General features: G+C 38.4%; 1 protein-coding gene across 1 annotated transcript in view; it reads right to left on the bottom strand.

Moving 5' to 3' along the window:
• CPA (Subunits of heterodimeric actin filament capping protein Capz superfamily) overlaps positions 1-17254 on the bottom strand; it is a 55557-nt gene extending 38303 nt beyond the window's left edge. Inside the window, exons 1-5 of the mRNA XM_010261298.3 lie at positions 16867-17254; positions 16669-16784; positions 16101-16190; positions 14979-15043; positions 3910-4068 (exon numbers count right to left, since the gene is read on the bottom strand). Of these exons, the coding sequence (XP_010259600.1) occupies positions 3910-4068; positions 14979-15043; positions 16101-16190; positions 16669-16784; positions 16867-16984 (548 nt within the window). The 5' untranslated portion in view covers positions 16985-17254. The remainder of the gene's footprint in view (positions 1-3909; positions 4069-14978; positions 15044-16100; positions 16191-16668; positions 16785-16866) is intronic.
• Between the last annotated feature and the right edge of the window lie 5949 nt (positions 17255-23203).

Below are 23203 nucleotides of genomic sequence, written 5' to 3'. Positions count from 1 at the left end.
AGGGTAATGATCGGGGATGCACTCTCTCTGATGGAAACCAAAAACTGTCTGCAGTCGATTTCAACCGTTGGTGCAAAATATATTTATAATGATATAATATATATGTACGATTTCAACTCGTTTGCAAAAAGGTTTTAATCCCCGGGGTCCATCCAAGAGGAGAGTGCAGCACTGTGCCTTGCAGTCGAGGGAGAGGTCCTCTCTTGTCGGGCAGTGTTTTGGATCATTATGGGCTGAGAGGTTAAGTGTAAGGCCATTTAGGGTTATACCTGATGGGCTAATCTTGCATTTGCCCATAGTCCCTGGGTTTTTATAAGATGGCTTGGCCCAGGGACCACTTAGTGTAAGTGTTGGGCCCATAGAGTCCATGTGACGGGCTCAAGGGGTTCACTGGGCTTTCTAGTGAATTCGGCTAGGCCTTGTAACAGAGGTTGGACCGAACCCATGTGGCTGATGTGTAAATCAATGCTTGGGTCCCACGCCATACAAAGAAGCCCAACTGGGCAGCAGTTTGGAAGCCTATTGAGCACTTGATGCATATTGGGCCTAAAGCCCATTTCGAATTAGGCTGATTTGATCAGTCACTTAAAGGGGCGGATCTGAGGTTAGGTCAAGCCAAAAGGGCTGGGTCTTAACCCTATCCACTCATGGAGACCAAATTCAAATTAGGATTTGAATCTGGCAACCTCCTGATAAGATCAGGAGTGGGCTGATCTAATCTGCAGATAGGATTAAGAAGACTCCTTATCCAAATACAGATTTGGATTAGGATAACTCCTAATGAGATTAGGAGGTTTCTTAATCACTAAGAAAAGAGGAGAAACCCTAATTTTCGAATTACAAGAATTCGAACCTTAGGGGTATTCGCAGAACACACTGCATCTTGAGATAGGATCTCAGAGAAAACCCTAAAGAGAAGAAACCTATTCGCCACCTTCTGCTCTAGCCCTCTCCTCCAGCAGTCGCCGCCATCTACTGCCAGTTCGTTTTCTCTGTGAGGGAAAGATCAAGAAAGGTTCTTGATATCAATCCTTGCTGAAAGGTTGATCGTGTGTGGTGCTCATTGCTTCCATCGAGTTCTTCAGAAGGACCCGGTTCGTAGGATGAACACTGCTGGTTCTGCTTCATTATCACTGTGTCATCTTCAGTGGGAGCAGTTCTTGGGAGTTTCTTTGGGCGTGAACACCGACATTGGGAGATACTGTTTCTCCGGATCAGGTATATCCCTTCCCTTCTCTTTTGGTTCAGATCTGGTTCGGTTTTGGTTCAAGTCAGATCCTTGAATACTGTATTCTAATTTTAGGGAATATGATTCCCAATTGGAAGAAAGGCAAGAAATTTTTTTGAAATTCGTCCACCCCTTCTGCACCCTTTTGGCGTCCATATGATGGATCTTACCATTCTTTCACTACCTTCACATAAGATAGGGGGTCCTGTCTCTCTGAGCCAATCCCCGTACAGTACTGTTCTCTTTGATTAGCTCCTTCGATTAAGGTGTAGCTTGCACAACATTTGTAGCCAACGTTTCAGCCTTTCTACCTGTGTCAACCTCGCCTCCACCAAAAGTATTTTCCTCTAGAAAGAGAATTTCCGTATTGAGGCTGTTATCCTCCAGAAAAAACCCCTTTGTCTTGTAGATCAACACTACCCAGACTATCTGTGTCCTCCGTATCAATGCCTTCACTGGATTCCACATCTGACCAGTCCCCCTCTTCTAAAACAGGCAGGTCCTTCTGCTTTACAAACCTCGGATTTCGTCTGTCAAGCGAGATCTTCGAATGTATCTTGACTGGAGTCCGCTGTAGCGAGCAGCTACCAGTCGATTTCTCTCCCGAGGAGCGGCAGCCAACAGAAGGGCAAGAGGCCGACGATGATAGACAAACTGTCTCGTCTAGCAAAGGTCCCCCCTGATCAAACACGTGAGTTTTAAGTTGCTCACGTGACTCCTTTAAGATTCTTCCCAGCGAGCTTTCATGGGCCCCTTGCTTATTACCTAGCCCAAAAGAGAAAATGGGCTTTTGCTTATTACTTGGCCCAGTTTTAACGACCTGCAGCTCCACGTGACTTTTAATAGTCACGCAAGTTCAGCCCATTGCCCGGTTTGGTTTTATCATGCCCGGGTTCAGTTCTTCCCTGAGCCGACACCTTCTCCTTGTTTAAAAGTGCCATATTGGCACCAGCTACAACCTGTGCAAAAGTCCGGCCACCCTCCAGACTGTTTTCTTTTTTTTTTTGATGAATAAAGCCCCTCCAGACTGTTTTCTTCTTCTGCATGCATAATACCTTCCCCCTGAATACTACCTTTTTGTTTCTCCAACATTTGTTTTTCCATTTTAGTGAAAGTGCTATTTTTATTTGAACCATCCAATCCTTTTTTGTCACACAATTCTTCTTCTTCAACCTTCTCATCTCCCTCCCTACGAGCCTCTTTCCATAGCACAGCTTCAATGGATGAAGCCAGCCAAACTGAGTAAAACTGCCCTTCAACTCGCACCTCTATCTTCTGAGATATCTCCTCAGGTTTTACTCCATTTAGTAAAATGGAAGCTGAGTAGAGGTCTCCCTAGAAAACAGCTCCTAGTGATCCTCCACACATCAGAGCAATGGCTTCAGCAGCTGCTTGCTTCCACAAGTGAAAAGGAAAGCCTAAGAGTCGCACCAGCACCCCATCTTCAACAAAGAAATCTTTGGAGTTTGACCCTGGACACCATCTTGATATTGTGAAATTCCCAAGTTCAGCTTGGATATTTAAAGCCTCAGCTTCTACTCTATTCTCAAGCAAGTCCAGCAGTGCCTTATCTTTCTCAAAGGGGGTTAAGATAAACGTACTCTTCAACTTCAAACTTGCTGTTAACAAATTTGCAACTTTCCTCCAATCTACAATCCAAAATGATGCTTTAACTATCAGTTTACTTTCCCAATCTTCTCTCTCTAGATTTGCTCCCATTCTGTGTTTACCTGCTCCAGCTGTCACTATAAGAGCCTCTTGCTTATTATTTCTCTCCTGGCTAGTAGAACTGTTTATCTTCCTTTTTTTCTTCAGTTTCCTTCTCTTTTAGCACCCAACCATTGCATCAGTTCACATAATACCCCATGAACTTCCTTCCAGCCCTGATGTTTCCTTCCCTCTGGGAAACAGACCATCTGCTTCCTACCCTTGCCAAAAAATTCTGTCAAAGATATGAAAAGCCTTCAGAATTTCTCTTACATTCTACTACAAATCTTCTTCCAGTTTCTGAGAGAGAAACCCTTTCCAGCTATTTTGTTTGCCCTTGTTACTTGCACCTTCCACAAACTCCTTGAACCCTTCAATCACCCCCAATCCTTCTAACAGCACCATCCCTTTGTTTGCTTCCCTGATACACATGCTAGTTAAATAGTAATATTCAATCTATCATAAGTATCCTGACATTCAAGCATTTATTTGCTACAACATACAGTATATTATAAATTTCCATGGCAATTATACTGTATTGCACTCCTTGTTTTTGTGCTTAAAAGATAAACTAGATATTAAAAAACAATTCTTATAAGATGAAGTATTCATCACTGAACCTTGTGTTCATTAGCATTTTGCAGCCCCATCCCCAGTTGGGAGGACCTTTAGAAACATGCATACCGATGGTGATTAATATGGATAGACATCATACCATAAAACTAAAATGCTTGGTACATTCATTCACTTAATAAAAGTTCCCTAATGTACACTTGAGCCACTGAATCTTCATATACAACTAATAAAAAGTTATAACATAAGGCTTACATTTGATCTTCATACTAAAAGAATGGCACAAGATAAGATAAATGATGCTAAACTATAACAAATTATTGCACCAGATGAAAACTTTCCAGAAATAAGGAGAAAAAGAACCAGTAGAATTCATTACAGCAGTTTATAAAATAACACACCAAAAATTCTGTGGGCTGTGTCTAGCAGCAGAAATCACCACTGTAAGTTCAAAATTAGACCCTGGTTCTGCATCTTTTCCATTAGTGCAGTATACCGAGCAGGCACCTTTTGGATAAGCTTCGCTAACATATTTTATGAGTTCTGAATCTAGAGCACATCTGCCATGAACCATGTAATAAAGAGTTACATAAGGAAATATTTATTTTTCTCACCAAGGAGCCCTATACCAATAAAAAAAAGATAGCATGGTCTATCCAATATGAAACATGCATACAGTCATACACCTACTCAGTAGATGAAGAATCCAAAATAATTAATATCATTATGGTCATGACAAAAAATTGTTGAATTCAAATTGTGAAACCCACCAAATAGGAAATGGATGAGTATAAAAAAGATTATATATCCTTCCTATACTTAAAGACTTGGACAAATTCTTTCCTTCAAACTGTGCATATTATTCTCCTGTCATCCAAATACTCCAACATATTACAAACAGTATGAAATTCAATAGCATATGATACTCCTTAGTCCTTACCATAACATTTAAAAGGTCATGCATCAACAAGGGAGGAAACATTTACCAATATAGCCCAGTGTTGTCCAAAAGTATTCAAGGAAATGAAACTGAATCCTTAAGAAGTAGGCACAACTGAGCTGTGGATTGTTTTGCTAAAAGAAACATGCATTTTCTAGATCTTTTCCATAAGATAACTGAAATATCTCCTAAGGTTTAGGCAGTAGAACCACATAGGTCACCATCTAGAAACACTCTTCATCCCTTCCACTATAAGTCTGTAACCCCAAAAATACAGCCATGTTGTATGAGGAAGTTCAAAGTGAAGAATACAAACCTTACAAAATCTATATTCCCAATCCACACCCTGTTTCCTCACTTCTAAGGTGATAGAGAGGTGCTTAAGAATGCCCTGCCATGCACAACATCCAGAGGGAAAGACTTCAGCTGGACAATTCCAGAGTTATCATCTCTAATGACAACAATATCATCAGCATACACTACAAAATGAGTTACTAGGCCATTAATCCTTCTTATAAAAGGAGTATGATCTACCTGTGATTAAGTGAACCCCATTTTAAGAATAGCTTTTCTAAATTTACCAAACCAAGCCCTAGGAGATTGCTTGAGCCCATGAAAGGATTTTTTTTTAGATGACAAACCTTCCCCTCACTGTCATGGAAGCTTACTCCCCAGGGAAGATCCATGTAGACCTCTTCTTGAAGATCTCCATTGAGGAAGGCATTCTTCACATCCATCTGGTACAGAGGCCACAAATACACTCGAATGGAGTTCATCTTACCCAGCCACGGGTGCAAAAGACTCATAATAATCAATCCCATATGTTTGGGTATACCCTTCTACCACCAACCTAGCTTTTTATCTTCTCATTGAGCCAGCAGCTCAATGTTTAACTATATACACCCACTTGCAATCCATTCAGACCTTACCTTCAAGGAGAGGGACAATCTCCCAATTTTGGTTCTTTATGAGGACCTCCATTTCTTGGTTCACAGTATCCTTCCATTGCGAGGAATAGAAACAGTAGAAATGGCAGACATATAGGCATAGTATGAATGTGATAGGACATCATAAGAAACATAGTTAGTAATGATATAGATAGTACACTTCATTTTTCCTTTTCAAATTGCAATGGGAAGGTCAAGGTCATCTTGGGAGGCATCAAGCTCAATACCTGAAGGAATAGAAAATTCAAGTTCAAGGTTACTTGGAGTTGGGTGATCAAATTGTTGTTGACCTTCAACCTCAGGAGCAATCCTTCTTCTGCGCTTGAAGAACCATTGCTACCAAGGTCGTTGCTGAGGAACAAGGGGGGGAGGAGGAGGAGCAAAAGTACTACCATTGCAAGTAGGAAGAAGGGAAGACAGACCAAAAGTATCCAATAGAGGTAGGAACAAGAAAACAAAATAGAGTTTGATCTTCATTGATACTCTCCCCCTGAAAAGAAGGGCGAAGTGGTTAGAAAAAAGTAAACTCAAGAAATGTAACATCTTTGGACACATATCGTCGACTAGAGTGGGAGTCAAAGCACCTGTATCCCATTTGGACTGGAGAATAACCAAGAAAAACACACTTAATGGATTTGGGATCAAGTATGAGACAAGAATGACTCGTATCATGAACAAAACAACTACACCCAAAGACTCGGAGAGGAAGGCAAAAAAAATGGGATCATTACTTCATTAGGGAATAGAAGTTGATGAGGGGACTAAAGATGTAGAATCCATTAAGGAAGCCTACTAATGAGATGCATCATTGCTTCAACAACATTTCCCCAGAAGCGAGTGGGCACATACATCTGAAAAAGTAGCCCCCTAGCCACTAGGGGTGCTCACAGCTCAATTAACTGAACCATAGGCCTATTTTTTAAACAGAGTTGGTATTACCAATTTCTGGGAAACTGGTAACCGAAACCGAACCAAAGCCGACTAGTTAACCGATTGATTGGTTCGGTTAACCATTGATTTGGTTCGTCGTTTTTTGGTTTTTTTTATATTTACAATATATTATAAAATATATATATAATAAAAACTAGAAATATATAAAGTATTATATTTAAATAATAAATAATATTATATATTATAAATATATATTTTATATATGATGCATATTTATTAATTTACAATATGTAGAAAATATAAAATATATAATATATAATATACATAAAATATTTAGAAATATATGTATACCGATCGGTTCGGTGCTGGTTTTCTATATTGGTTAACCAAAACTGGACCGGTACCTTTGGTTTTTTTAAATACCAAACTGAAACTGAAATTGACCAGTCCGGTTAACCAGATTTTCGGTTCGGTTTTTCGATTTTTCTTGCTCACCCCTATTGGCCACTTCAACCACATGTTTAATTTTTCTCTTTGCTACACCATTCTGTCAAGGGGTATGGAAACATGAGTTTTGATGCCTTTTCTTCAAGAAAGCTTCATAAATGCTTTTCAAATTTCCTTAACATTATCAAACCTTATTATTTTGATGTTCTTTTCAAATTGTGTTTCCACCATTTAAAAAAAAATGAATAATGGAGGGGATTTCATCTCTGCTCTTCATCAAATATAACCAAGTGTATCTTAAGTTATCACCAATAAACAAGATAAAGTATTTGTCGCCACCCATGCAAGGGAAAGAATATGGGGCCCAAACATTAGTATGTATCAAATTAAAAGCAACATCACTTTTTCTATTACTTGCATAATATGTAGTTCTACATTGCTTTAAGAGATGACAAATTTCACATTGTAGACTTGAATTGGGCACAGATTGACACAAGTTCGAAAACAAAAACTTAATAGACTTAAAAAAACATATGACCAAGTTAACAGTGCCACAATTTTAAAAGACTTAGATTCCCATTTTACATAACTCAATCTAGCACAATAATCCTTGCTCATGAGCATGATCAAAAAGATAAACTCCATCAGCTTCATGCCTAGTTCTAATCGTCCTCCCCATGCTCAAGTCCTAAAAAACAAAATGGAAGGGGAAATGGTCACTTAATAGTTATGGGATTTGGTAAGGGAATTAACAAATAAAAGGGTTATGTGCAATTGTGGAACATGAAGGACAGAGCTCATTGAAAGATTATGAGTGAGCTTAACTTCACCCAAACCAAAAATTAGAATCTATGATCAATTAGCTACAATGATATCACCTTTCCTTGAAGCCAGTTTATAAGAGGTAAAGTGGGAGAATATACCAGTCATGTGAGAACTAACTCTAGAGTCCAAAATCCAAGAGTTAGGATATTAGGGCTGACAAGCAAGAGCAATACCTGTTTTAGCAAAAGCGCTGAAAGGATTACTAAAGCCCATAGAGGTAGAGGACCTAGTCTTCTCAAGCTGAGTGTAGGCTTCTGAGTTTCTCCATCACATCACAAGAATCATGTGAAGGAGCCTAAACACAAGGAGATAGACAATCAACTCCCCCAGTAGCAAGATGAGCATTTCCTTTCTTAGTTGTTTTAAACTTCTCAAGCTTTAAACGGGGGGTTCAGCTTCCAACATCAGTCCTTAGTGTGTTTTAATTTCTTGCAATATTCACTCAGACACTTCATCAGTCTTCTCATTTACACCCTATTTGTTAACACTTTGCTTGGGTTTAGCAAACATGTAAGTAGAAAGTTCGCCAATTGCAATTTGCGTCATGGCAGCCCTCCTACTCTCCTCTCCCTGCACCAAGGAGTATTCTATAGCAAGAGAAACAATATCCGTACTCAAGATATGCTTCCAAGTAAAATCACTCTACATTCAAACCTGCCAAGAAGTGAAAAACTTTATTCTTCTCAATGTATTTTTTGTACTATTTGTCATTCTTAGGATTCTTCCATTCCAAGGAGTCTAAATGATATATTTCTTTTCAAAGGGATTGTAAGGAAGAGAAGTACATAGCCATTGTCCTCTCCCCTTTACACATATTGCAAGCTTCTCTTTGAAGTTGGTAGACTCGAGCATGTTCATTACATGGCAATACGTAGCGGTAACATGATCCTAAATGTCCTTGGTAGTGGGGACTGGGGAGAAACATATAGTTACAAGCAATATGCAATTGCATTGAATAGACCAGCCGTGACATAACCAGAGAATTATCTTGTTCTCACTTGACAAACTTGAGATCATCAGATTTCGGCTTCACTTCCTTGCCGATAATGAACCCTAGCTTACCTCTTCCTCCGATGGTAAGCTTAGCAGACTGGGACAATTCTAGAAAATTGGTTCCATCAAGTTTTACAATGGGGATCATAACATTAGAAATATATGCATTAACTAGGAGCACTCTATAAGCAATTTATATTAAATGATTCCATTTGTCTTGGTTGTAAAGAGACTGGGCCGAATGGGCCCTAACAACCTTTCGTGTGATATCCTTTATTTTACCTTTTATTTTATGTTGATGGGCCTCACTTAATGGGGGCCTGTTATTTGTTCTTATTTTATTTTCTTTATGTAACTGCCAAGCTGGCCGCCCACTTAAGGGTATACTTGTCATCATCAAGTTTTTAGAGATTAATAAAAAATAGGGTTAGAAGAGAAGGGTGATTAATTCGACTTCTTCTTCTCTTACCTCTTCTCTTCGCCATCTTCCTCTCTTATACTGTTATTCAGACCTGTTTTATTCTGCTAATCACTGGGTTTTAATCTTGATAGTAGAGGACTAATTCACATCTTGGTATCAGAGTAGGTTCAGTTCCTCTTCCTTTTTTTTCTTTGTTCCTATACACTCTAAAATCAAGAGAGTGTATGGAGAGATAGGTTCTCTATAGAAAAGAGAATCACTTGCCTAGTTGGTAGAAGGGTTTGAAGAGTTTAGTTCTGGCCAGATTTTGCCAAGAAGTGATGTTGTTCTGTTGCTACCCAAAACCCTAGCCGACTAGAGAGTTTCAAGGTTACTAGGAAAGGTGAAGCCTGGGTGTGGCGCTCTGTGCTTGGAAGGTGTCTTGTGACTGCTAAAGGAGGGTGGTTCAGGTTTGAAAGAGTTTGGGTTAGTCTAGTAGGTGCAGCAGTGTCTTCTCTCTTCCTCTCATTTGTTAGACGGAGCAAAACCCTAGTTTTTCAAGCACCCAAGTTCTGGTTTGACTTCAAGTAAGTTTACATAGTCAAAATTTTTTGTTCTTTGATTTCCGTTTGATTAATGGAGGCATACGGAAGTGATTTCAAGCAGGTGCCAGTTTCTGGACCTGCTTCAGTAGATTCCGTTTTGACTGGTGTTACCACAATTAAGCTAGATGGGACGAACTATCTTGCTTGGGCATAGTCTATAAAAATCTATGTTTGTAGTAGAGGAAAACTCGGGTATCTCACAGGCAGCAAGGTGAAACCCAAAGAGACAGACCCTGAATTTGAAAGATGGATGCAGGAGAACTATACTGTTATAGGATGGTTAGTCAACTCTATGCAACCCCATATAAGCCAGCACTATCTCTGGATGTCTTCAGCTAAGGAGATATGGGACAGTGTAACTGAGACCTATTCACAGAAACTGAATGTAGCCAGAGCATACAAATTGAAAAGTGATGTGAAGAACCTGAGACGGGGGGAGAAGAGTGTGGCAATCTACTACTCTATACTAAAATCCCTATGGCAGGAAATTGATGTTATGGAGACAGTGGTATGGGAGAGTAAAAAGGATGCTGAAATGTATAGAAAGCTAGTGGAGAGAAATAGGGTGTTTGAGTTTCTCACTGGACTCAACCCGAGTTTGATATTATCAAACAGAACATTTTGACCAGGGATGAGGTTACTCTTTCACAGGCATATGCTATGATAAGTAGTGAGGAGAGTAGGCGGCAGGTGTAGTTGCAGAGTCCATCCACAGAACATTTTGCACATGCGGGAATGAAACCGAAGGGCCCTACTGAGAAAAAAGAGCAGGTGTGTGAATATTGCAAGAAACCACGGCATACAAAGGACATCTGCCGGAAGCTTCATCCTGAACTTCTTCCTGATAGGTTCAAGAACAATAATAACCTTAAGAAGGGCAGTCAGGTGGGAAAATCCAAGATTGCTAATGCTACTAAAGTGCCTAAAGGGGGAAGTAAGGAAAGTGAAGAAAAATCAACTATTGAGTAGTTGGCTGCAATGAAGCTGGATTTTGAGAAGTATGGGAGGCTCCTAAATCACCTGGAAGCTACGGTTTCTTCGACTCACCCTTCCACCAGTACATCATCTTCATCGGCTTTTGCTCACTCAGGTACTCGTGCTTCTACGAATCATGCTTCAGCTTCAGGTAATCATAAAATCCCTTGGATTATTGATTCCGATGCATCAGACCATATGACCAGCCTATCTAACCTGTTTTGCTCATATCACCTCCTCTCTGGGAAAGAGAAAATATCCCTTGTCGATGGGCCCCTTGCCCCCATCTCTGGTAAAGGTGATATAAAGACCTCTGACACCCTGTTCTTATCTTCTGTTCTTCATGTCCCTAAGCTTAACACAATCCTCTTATATGTTAGTAGCTTAACAAAGTCAATGAATTGCAGCATAACTTTCTTTCCCACTCATTGTGTTTTTCAGGACCTGCAGTCTCAGAGGATGATTGGGAGTGGCCATGAGGCGAACGGAATATACTTGCTGGACACACCAGATCATGCTTTGGGACCACCTCATGGAGTTGCCTTAGAGTCAGTCGTGTCAGAGTCCGTTAACAAAATTTTATTATGTCATTTTCGGTTTGGTCACTTGTCCTTTTCTGCTTTGAGTCATCTGTTCCCAGATATGTTTAAAGGAGTGTCTTTATCGAGTATTCATTGTGAATCATGTGAGCTGGCAAAGCATTGTAGACATTCTTATTCAATTAGCAATAAAAGATCATTTTCTCCTTTCCATATTGTTCACTCTGATGTGTGGGGGCCATATCACATGCCAACCATGGGGGGTTACAGGTACTTTATCCTTTTTATTGATGATTATTCACGTTACACTTGGATTTATCTCATGAAATCCAGGGATGAAGTACCAGCTATTGTGAAAAATTTTCATGAACTAATCCTCACCCAGTTTAATACCCGTATCAAAATATTCCTCTCTGACAATGCTAAGGAGTATTTTGAGAGAACCCTCTCCACCTATCTTGAAACTTTTGGGGTTATTCACCAAAGTTCATGTTCCTACACTCCACAACAAAACAGGGTGGCGGAAAGAAAAAACAGGCGTGTGGTTGAGGTTGCCAAATCCCTCTTATTTGCATCCCATGTTCCAATGAAGTTTTGGAGAGATGTTGTTCTTACTGCTACCTTTCTGATCAACCGTATGCCCTCCCGGGTCCTTGGCTTTAAAACCCCCTTTAGTCTTCTCTTCCCGGATGAGGATCTCTTTTCTCTTCCTCTCCGTGTGTTTGGGTGTACTTGCTATGTGCATATTCATAGTCACCAAAGGCATAAGTTTGAACCTAAGGCTCATAAGTGCGTGTTTCTGGGATATGCTTCCATACAGAAGGGTTATTGCTATTTTGATCCAGTTCGTGGCACCCGCTTTGTATCTCGGGATGTCACCTTTGCAGAGTTGACTCCCTTCTTTAGTATTCCTCCTAAGGGGGAGAAATCTTATGAGTATTTTGCTATGTCTCCAGTTGTTCCTCTTCCCATCCCTTGTGAGTCCGATCATGGGGTGTCCACCTCTTCCACTGGACCTACCCCTGATGCCCCTGCTCCCCCTCCTACTTCTACTCCTGCTCTCCAGAGGTGGTACCAAAGGCAGAGATTTAGACATGTGCAAGTTGTTTCCACTCCTTCAGAAGAGCATCTTGCCACTCCCATCATTCCTGAGGAAACAGGTCAGCCCTCTACTGACCCATCTCTGACTGTTCCAGACCTTGACCTTCCTATTGCTCTTCGCAAGGGCAAGCGGAAGTGTACAGCCCATTGTATCTCCTAACACTTATCTTACAGCCTTCTCTCCCCTTCCTACTACTCTTTTCTTGCCTCTATTTCTTCCCATGTGATACTCAGGTCTATAGCAGAAGCTTTATCTCAAGCTGAATGGAGGGATGCTATAATGACCGAACTTGATGCATTGCATAAGAATCATACATGGGATATTGTGGACTTGCCGGAAGGAAAGGAACCAATGGGTTGTAAATGGGTGTTTACTATTAAATATCACTCTGATGGCTCTGTTGAGAGGTTTAAGGCTCGGTTGGTTGCTAAGGGTTACACCCAAATGTATGGCATTAACTATCTTGAGACATTTGCTCCTGTAGCTAAGATGACTTCAGTCAGGGTTTTACTTTCTCTAGCAACTACTTTTGACTAGCCCCTACACCAGTTTGATGTTAAAAATGCCTTCTTGAATGGAGAACTGCATGAAGAGGTCTATATGTCTCTACCTCCAGGAGTGTATGGGAAAGAAATGAAAGGCAAGGTGTGTAAACTACACAAATCCCTTTATGGTCTCAAACAATCTCCTCGGGCTTAGTTTGAGAGATTTCGGGTTGCTCTTGTCTCCTTTGGCTACATTCAAACACAATCTGATCATACACTGTTCTTGAAGAGAAATGACTCTTTGGTGACCTTCTTGATTGTTTATGTTGATATTGTGGTCACGGGTAATGACATTGAAGAGGCCAGTAAACTAAAAGCATTTCTCAACTCTGAATTTGAAATCAAAGATTTGGGAGATCTTCGGTATTTCCTGGGCATTGAAGTTGCTTGATCTAAGGATGGTATATTCATATCTCAACGCAAATATGTCATTGATCTTCTTGTTGAAACTGGTAAACTTGGAGCTAAACCCATCTCCACTCCCATTGATCCTAATCATAAGCTTTCTGCCACAGATGGTGAGCCTTTGTCTGACAAGGGAGTGTTTCAGAGACTACTTGGGAAGTTGTTATATCTTTGTACGACTCGGCCAGATATTTCCTATGCAGTAAGTGTTATCAGTCAGTTTATGCATTCTCCCAGAGATACTCATCTAGCTGCTGCAGAGAGGGTTCTGTGCTACTTGAAAGGTACTCCAGGGAAAGGTATTCTATTTGCTAAGCATGGTCACATGAAGCTAGAAGCCTTTACTGATGCAGATTGGGCAGGAAGTATTGATGACAGAAGGTCCGCCTCTGGTTATTGTGCTCTGGTTGCTGGGAATATTGTGTCTTTGAGGAGTAAGAAACAATCAGTAGTTGCTAGATCCTCAGCTGAAGCAGAATACAGGGCAATGGCTCATGGTGTGTCAGAATTACTATGGCTACGATCCCTTCTAGAGGAATTGAGGGTGGACTACGAGAAACCAATGATGCTCTATTGTGACAACCAAGCTGCTATCGACATTGCACATAATCCTGTTCAACATGACAGAACTACGCACATTGAGGTTGATAGCATTTCATAAGGGAAAGAGTCTCTTCAGGAGAAGTTTGTTTACCATTTATCACATCAGAAGAGCAACTGGCTGATATCTTGACCAAAGGAGTTTCCAAGGGGAAATTGACACACTATATAAGCAAGTTGGGCATGATTGACATCTATGCTCAGCTTGAGGGGGAGTGTAAAGAGACTAGGCCGAATGGGCCCTAACAGCCTTTTGTATGATATCCTTTATTTTACCTTTTATTTTATGTTGATGGGCCTCACTTAATGGGCCTGTTATTTGTTCTTATTTTATTTTCTTTATGTAACTACCAAGTTGGCCACCCACTTAAGGGTATACTTGTCATCATCAATTTTTTAGAGATTAATAAAAAATAGGGTTAGAGGAGAAGGGTGATTAATTCGACTTCTTCTTCTCTTACCTCTTCTCTTCGCCATCTTCCTCTCTTATACTATTATTCAGACCTGTTTTATTCTGCTAATCACTAAGTTTTAATCTTGATATTAGAGGACTGATTCACATCTTTGGTCAAGCTACACAACAGCCCTACAGCACTCCAATATCCCAAAAAAAATCTCCAATAACTCTAGAAAAGAAAAACAACCTAAGAGTAATAGGTCTCAAGCAAGAAACACCCTCAGATGGGGAGGAAAAAGTCCATACATCGAACCTCTAGTTTTCTATAATTTCTAATTGAAAAATCTGGGAAAAATCAAGGAAGCATCAATTGGCGACGAGAATCATACCAAAAACTCTCTAAAAACAAGGCACACAAAACTGAACCAGTTTCAATGGTTCCCGTCGGCACTTGTACAGACTACTGACGTCGTCTGTCAATGGTCTGAGGTCAGCAAGTCTTCTTGGGTTCAAGGGTCAGTAGAGGAAACTCTTACAAGAAGAAGAAGAAGGCACTTCATACTGTCTTTGAAAGAGTAGGGTGAGTTACTATTCACACCCCAAAAAGGCACTTTATATTGTCTGGTAAAATTACACAAATTCCCCTAAGAAGGCACCCATATACAAGAAAAATATTAAAAACCCAAAAGGCCCCTGCTCACAATACACATTCTCAACAAACACCAAAAGAATTGGGAGTATTTGTTTTCAATTAATTATATTCTTGAGCATTAGAATAAAACAGAGAACCACTTGATAAAATTTTTCCAATCTATTAATATGGAAGAATTTGTTACATAATTAATGTATAATAACATACCGAAACTGCTCAATATAGAAGGATGGAAGCTCCTCATCAGTAGCTGGTCTCACGTCTGTACAAGCCTGAATCAATTTAGGGAGTTACACTAAAAAGTTTGTAACAAAATAGTTATAGCTTCACTTAGCAGTCAAAACTAAATAAATAATAGAGAAGAAAGAAACAAGCAAATTTATTGTCTAACTACTTGAAATTAAACCCCAAAAAAGCAAAATAAAAAGAAAATAGAAGAAAGATGCATCCATGACTATTGATTAAAACAGAGAAAGAGTAAAAGAAAAGGAATTTTATCATTATTTGGTTTTTTTCTTCTTGCATGTGGATGGGTGGGGATCCTACATATATATTCTCATCTTTTTATGGGTTCATTTTTTCCTTCCTTTCTCCTGGTACTTGAACAGCTGGGGTTAGTCAATTAATGCAAGTTATAGGGGCAAAGGGGGTGGGGATGGGGGAGGGTGAACGTGCTCACTGTCCATAGCACAAAGAGCCTGCAATTCCACAAGTTTGAAATTGTGTCTCCACTGTGGGAGTAAAGTAATGCTGCATGATCATCTCAACCACCAGGTCATTGGCAGGTCTTCTCTTCTTTTTAGCCTTAAACAAAGCATGTATAAGAAAAATAGTTCAAGCTGCAGTAATCAACACCATCAATTAGCTATATTTATGATATTCCTTCATATCATGATGTTTTACTGTACTATTCCTACATTTTGCAGTTTTGATTCTTGTCTAAAGAAGGCTTATCTTCCATGGAAAACTTCATTATTTTTCACTCAGATCTAGATGGCAATCTACAGGGGTAAGAATAATAAAGGTAATGGAATAACAACTAAAAGAATAGAATCACAGAATGTGTTAACAGAATCATAAAATGAGTATCTAACTATCTAATGCTACATTTATTAGAAAACCATTTGTTGGATTGATCAATAAGCAGTGGACCAGTAATGGATGAAAAAAGAAGTCTTCCCAGGTGAAATAATCCAAGTTTACAGATAAAATTCAAAAAAAAAAACAATCCCTCCAAGTTTTATCCAAGAAAATTGCTCCATAGCAACCATTCTTAAGACAAACAAACAAAAGCAGAATGCAACTTTCTTGGATAAAGTAGATATTTACCTGTTTGATGTGATTAACTTTAGCAACTTGGGCGGTTCTGGGATCAAGATACTCATTGTCATTAAGTTCGCCAAATGATGTAACAATCACCTAAATGCATAATATGATATATATAGAGATAAGATACACGTAACATATAAGGTAGTGAAGCCTCAGATAAATGTGATATTAAGCATAAAATAGTCTGAAATGGAAATTTATTGAGTATTTATCATGCTCCAAACGCTCAGGGAATATAATTTTGAAAAATGAACATCCCCCCCCCAATGAATGGCACATCCAATTTGCATGAAATCATAGAAAGGTATTTTATATCTTGCATGTAAATGCCTTGAGTCACGCTCATCAAAACGCTCAGGGACAACGACCAAGATGCACTGAAAGTTCAAATATCTAATCTAGCTATCGAAGTGTGATTTCCATAAAATAAATTCTAAGTCTACAATGAAACTCTAGTTTTCCTTTCAAGCTGCATTCTACCTCAATTAACTGCATAAGACAACTACAGAAATGCAGTTGCAGACTAAACTCGATCAATAACAATAAAATAATAATAAGCCAAGCTTACAGCTCCACTTCTGTTGGGCATTTCAAGGGATATCATGTGAGTTTTGTTGTAAAGAGGAAATGCTTCTGAAACCGCCATGTTATAGACATTTTCATCCATTAAAACGGATCGAATGTCTGAAAAAATCAAAGGAACTATCAACAATGACGGACGCAAAACAAACAGATTGTAAATTTGAAGTATTGTTAGATTCGAGACCTTTGGCGACGTATTGGATTTCTCCGGAGGGAGAATTTAACAAGAACCATTTGGCAATCTCCGTCTTCTGCTCCTCGGTGAGTTCTGATTCTGGTTCCTGAGAATCTTCTTCAGACATGATTGAGGAGATCTCAGATGGGATGGGATCTTCGGGACACTACCTGTGTTCCTCACGTAGAAACTGGAAAGTGAAACGCGTAATCGTATTACCCACAGACAGGACGAGCACTCCGTATTACCTGTAAAGTTGGGAGAATCTGAGAGTTCAAATGATTTCGATTGGTGGGAGTGAGAAATGAGAATGAGAAATTGGGAGGATGAGATTGCAACGAGCAGGCGGAGTGATATGTGTGGCGCACTCGTGTGAACTCTGCTCGTCACTTCGAGTAAGAGTTCTAATACGGTGTTCCAAAGAGTATTATAAATTATTGTGGTCCTACAGTTCCTGCGGTTGCATCTGGTAATAACACGTGGACCAATGGCTTCAAAGTGACCTTGGGGACCTGAGAACTCAGATTTACTCGGAGCGCGCCTGACACCAATTTCATAGAATGTTTCAGCCGTGCATTGGGAATATCTCCTCATGAATTATATAAGCTATTCTCGATGTTTGCGGCTGCAAGTACTGTTAGATTAGTGTGAGTCGCGCTTTGTGCGTAGCAAATCTGGATTGGCCCGGTCCATAGCCCAACTTGGGCCAAGGCTTGGCCACGGGCCAGTCCGGCCCATGGCACAATACGGCATGACACGAGCCCACACAGGCCTGGGCCGTGGGTTGGGCCGGGCGGACTCCCAAAATTTTCACCTAGGAGGGTGGCACGGCCCGTGGGCCAGTATAGCATAGCCCGCACTTTGCGCCAACCACACGACCCACTTTACACCTCTATTTAAGAGTTCAGATCTACTCTCACTACAACACTTATATATTATTAATAGCGGGGACCCGTGCGATGTATGAGATTTATAAAAGAAAAGTAAAATAATGGAAATTGATTGTTATATTTGTCGAGGCAATATTCATCTTCAATCTCATTGGATCAAGGAAGTTGAGTACCCAATGGGATGGGGAACGTTGCCATCCCTATTTACACTCAAATCTTATTAATTGGTATAAAACTAAAATTTGAAACCTAATAAATAAAATTAAATTTTAGCAAATTTTTATCTAACAACTATTAAAAATTAAGAAATTCATAAAATAATAATAATAATAATAATAAGTAAAATAATATATATTAAAATTAATAAAATAAACCAATTACATTCCATTTAAAAATTATAAAATTTAATTAAAATATTAAAACTATTAAAGACCTAATTATAAATGTCTTAAGACTCCTGCTTATGGGTGATTATTTATAACTTAGTCTAAAACTGGTTAAACCAACAGACTTTCGGGCTCAAGCAACTATTTTCTTCTAAGTTAGCTCAAATATACACCAACCCCACACAATGTAGACATAGGATTGTAAATGGCTTGAATTCAAATTTGAACCGACTACATCTACATCGCATCCGCATTTGATTATGAAATATAGATCCACATTTTGCACTTGATTGTTTTGGATCATTTTGGCATTTAATCTATAACCATCTTATTATGTTTAAAATGACAAAAATTAATAAAATTTTGAAAAAATCAATTATTTATAAAGCATATATGTATAGTAAATGTATATAAATATAAAATATTAAATTTATCAGTTATAAACTTTATATAGTTATGCATAATATATATGTATACATAATTATTGGATTCTAGTTGTTATTGTTTGGTTCATTAGGAGTTTGAATTGTTATCAACTAACCATTTTATTAATATTTTATTATTTTATTAGTACTTATTTATTATTTTATTGTTATTTATAATGAACAATTTATATTAATATTTTTTAATTACTAGTATTAATATTTTATTTTATTATTTATTTATTACTTAGTTAGTAGTAATACTATTATAAATTATTTTTTCTCCCCAAAATATATTGTATTAATATTTTATTTATACATTATTATTATTATATATCTTTGTTTGCTATTATTATTGTGCTAATGTTTTATTATAGTACTATTATTTTATTATTATCTTATCATTAATAATATTTTAATTATCCTATTAATAATAATTATACTAACTCTTAAAAATGGTCATCCTTAAGTACAAATTAATACTATTTTTTATTAATTTCTTAACTTTTAATAGTTGCTAGATAAAAACTTACTAAATTTTAATATATGTATTAACTTTAGTAATTTTTATTAATTATAGTTATTAGGTTTCAAATTATATATAAATTATTATTATCATCATCATCATCATCATCATCATCATCATCATCATCATCATCATCATCATCATCATCATCATCATTATTATTATTATTATTATTATTATTGTATGTTGTGTATCACACGTTACGAGTTTCTATACAAACCCGTTTAGCTTGTCTTCTTCGTATAAGTGATAAAAAAGGGTTCTACATTTTAAATTTTCATTATTTTTTAATTTTTTTATGGATCTTCTATTTTATATATGTCTCTTGTGTAATATGGGCACTATGCACAATAAAGGTCTCAACTCATAAAATTTATTAATTTTAATAATATTATTAATTAATTAATTAATTAATTAATTAAAAATATATTAATACAAAGTTATCTAATAAAAAATAATAATAAATAAAACAAAACACAACATTAAAATATGGGTTCTATTTGCAATATATCAAGCCCATATTTAAATCATAACATTATTAAAACCATAGTATTTAAACTTTATTATCTTTATTTGTGTTTATTAAATTTGATTTTTAAGTGGAATTTAAATGTTTTTAATTTTATTAGTGTTTATTGAGTTTGATTTTTACTAGTGTTTTTTATTTTTTACTAAGTTTTGTTAATATTTATTAGTTTTAAGTGGAGGGTTAGTAGATTTTTAAATTAATATTTTTATTTTTGTTGTTTTATGTTTGATTGTTTAACCTCAACTTATTTATATTATTTGATTGATTAATATTTTACTTTATTATGTTGTATTAATACTCCCTCATTCTTTATCTTAATTGCCTTTTTTAAATTCAACAATAACATGCATTAAAATAAGAGGCCTTGGAAAATCCAAATGTCTATATTTTTCTCTCTCTAATAGTGTGCAACTTTATTAATATAATCAAAATAGGTAATTGTTATTTTTTTATATTATATATAAAAGTGTGAATGCAATGTGAAACTTTTTTGGACTAAAATTGCCCTCTTTCTTTTGACTAAAATACTCATTTTTTTTAATTTAGTCACTATTTAATTCTAAGGTTTAAATTGTAATTTAAACTACTACTTTTCATTTCATTCAGTTCCCGCTATTTAAGTTTTACATTTTTTGACAAGTGAACAAAAAAATATACACCAAAAAATTAAATATTACAAAAATAATAATCTAACCGAGCAAATAGGCCTATCAACGATACTTGAAACTTCACAACTCGATCCGATTATCACATATTTGGATGATGTGTTTATGTAATCGGATTTGGATTTTCAATCTGCATTTGATTAATAATAAAAAAACAAAGAATACACAAAATTTATAAAAAATAAAATAATACATTAATACTATCACTATCATCATCTTTGTGTGTGTGTGTGTGTATATATATTAATGGGAAATGATCCTAATACATGGTGAGATGTTGTGAGGTTGCTGTGAAGAGCGTTCTGTGGTGAGTAGATCCCATCACAGCATTTAAGCAACGAGCACAAATGCATGTCACTTTGTAATTAGGGGATGTAACAGTTATCTTGAATTGAAAGTTGAACCAAATCTATTAATATTAGATAATATAAATAGTAAATCAATATAGAAGTGTGCATGGGTTGGAAAATATCCCAAATGGCAATCTCTTTTGTGAAAAAAATGATCTCAAAGCATGCATTTCGGCTTGTTATGAGTATAAGTTAAGAGTGTATGGGCCTACTGCCCAGTGACATTATGTTAACTCATTGGATCAATTGTTATATGAGTATAAGTAATATTTATAAATGGCTTGTTATAATGTATCTTCCGTATAACAATTGCCTACTTACAAGCTAAAGAATTTTACCATCATCAAATAGGAGTGCGAGTTGGATTGGCCCGAGTTAACAGTTTATACTATTTTAGGCTTGAACTTTGGGTTGGATCCATTAAAATTTTGATAAAATCACAACCCTAACCCGAAAAAGTTGCACCCATATCATCAACACCATACATCCATACATATTTATAAGATTTTGGCAAATGTTTTGGCCCGACTGTCAATGTGACGTAACACTCCTTTATCCAAGCTCTAAACTTGCAACATGTAAGGCAAACTCACATTGCGAGAGTTAGTTGCATGTTAAAATATCTCCCATTATCAAATTACTTGGACCAATAAGAAGTGAATTATTTCCCTTTCTTCTTAAAGGGATCACTCCATTTATTTTCATTTGATCACTCCAAAGTAAAACACTAACAATTAACGGTGAGATGGTTGATATTGGAAGGTACAAAATAATTAAGAACTGAGACGTGTAAGTCTATGCAAATATTGCAATATAAAGAGAGCATAGTTTCGTCGTGCATGCAAAAAAACCGGCTACATAAGAATATGCCATCAATCAATCAATTAGGTCAAATCAGATTGGGCATGAGATCTGAACCGAAACCAAATTAGGGGTTCCGAATAAATCGAATTGAAAAAAAATAAAAATCGGAACCGAAACCAAAATTTTCGGTTATTTCCGTTAAAACCGAATTTTAATAATATATACCCTACTATAATATATATATATATATATTATATTATATATTATTGATGTAGCGCAATCCGGTCACTCTTAACTGGTGCTCGCGTGGCTCCTAAGAGGTACCTGAGACGAGAGGAAAGAGGAAGAACTCCCGGGGGGTTTCCCGGCGGGAACGCTCCGATGCTTAAGTTAGTATTGAGTGCAAAAAGCAAAAGGATAACGAAGGTTAAGAGTGCAGGTTACACAGGTGATTCCAAGATACCTTGTTCCTTGAGAATAAGCCCCTTATAACTGAATTTTGTTGCTTCAGGCCCTCTGACCTTTGACAGGGCAGGTATAACCGCCACAGCCGCTACAGGCAGGGCTGAGGTGGCACGCGCGGGGCCGTCGTGCAGGGTACGTGTCTGTCAGGTGTGGGACGTCTTTCTAAAGGTGGCAGGCGTGGCGAGGGGGACATGCCTGCTGTCCACAGGTTTGTCGGGTACGACGGTCGGGCATGAAGCCCTCTTATGGTATACCGAACTGTTCTCCTGCGAATTACCCTGAGCTGGGTTGTCCTTTGAGTGACGGGCTGCCTGTAGCCGGTTATGCCGAGCTAGCCGACCCAAGGTCTTTGTGCCTCGGGGCGTCCAAAGAAGAATTGTTGCGTTCTTGCTTGGGAGTGGCCCAAGGTCCATTGGGAGGAGCTCGGGTCTCAAAAGGGGTTAGGGTGCCCCAAACTCAGGACCCCCCGAAGTGCCTTAACCCTGGGGAGAAGGTGCGGGCAAGGTGGCTTTCGACGAGTAATTTACCTGCCGAGTTGCCGTGCTGAACTCGGTGGGACTTTCCCTCTGAGTTGTGCTCACGTTCGTTGCGCTGTCATGCTGAGTCACTGTTTGAGCAAGGTCACGCCCACGTGTACCTGAGCAACAAGGTCGGGCCAAATCACCCTCCATCAATTGCCCCCCACTCCCTGCGCTGGCGGCGGTGACCCAACGCGGGGAGGTCATGACGCGCCGGGTGGATTTGGCGTCGGTATTTAAGCCACGTTGTCGCGTGTCCCGTCTAGCTGTACCGGTCTAGCGCCCAACTCGACCGAAAAGAGATTCGAGTCGCATCCAGATTACGCGCGGACTTCACGCGACTTGGACTTCGCAAACGTAAAAAATGCGCTAAATCGTTTTCGCCTCGAAGAACCCGCAGTCGCGGCTATAAATAGGGGGTCCCTTGGCCATTTTCTTTGCCACAAAGCTTTCGTCGTTAGCGTTTGAGCTCGCGCCAGGGGTCTCTTAGCTCGGGTCCTCCAGTTCGTTTTGTTCTTCCAGTCCGGTTGCGTTTCTTTGGTGAGTCCTCCCGAGCTTCCTTTTCCCTTTTAGTTTGTTTCTTTCTTTTAGTTTGGTATGTCGTCCAGTGTGGACAGTCTCATCGACAAGCCCGAGGTAGGTACCTCAGCTCGGGGTGTCTCTTCTGCTGCCCAACCATCCGAAGTACGGGTGGCTTCGGGTCATCTGGCGTCCACCTCCCACCGAGGTCGGGAACCAAATCAGTTCGGGCCTTCCATAATGACCTCGGAGAGGCTTCAAGACCTCATACA

This window comes from Nelumbo nucifera, chromosome 3 (genome assembly GCF_055504915.1).
Source record: "Nelumbo nucifera cultivar China Antique chromosome 3, China Antique-T2T, whole genome shotgun sequence".
NCBI lineage: Eukaryota > Viridiplantae > Streptophyta > Magnoliopsida > Proteales > Nelumbonaceae > Nelumbo > Nelumbo nucifera.
Note: the sequence above shows the minus strand (reverse complement) of the source record. Positions and strands in the feature narration are given on the sequence as shown.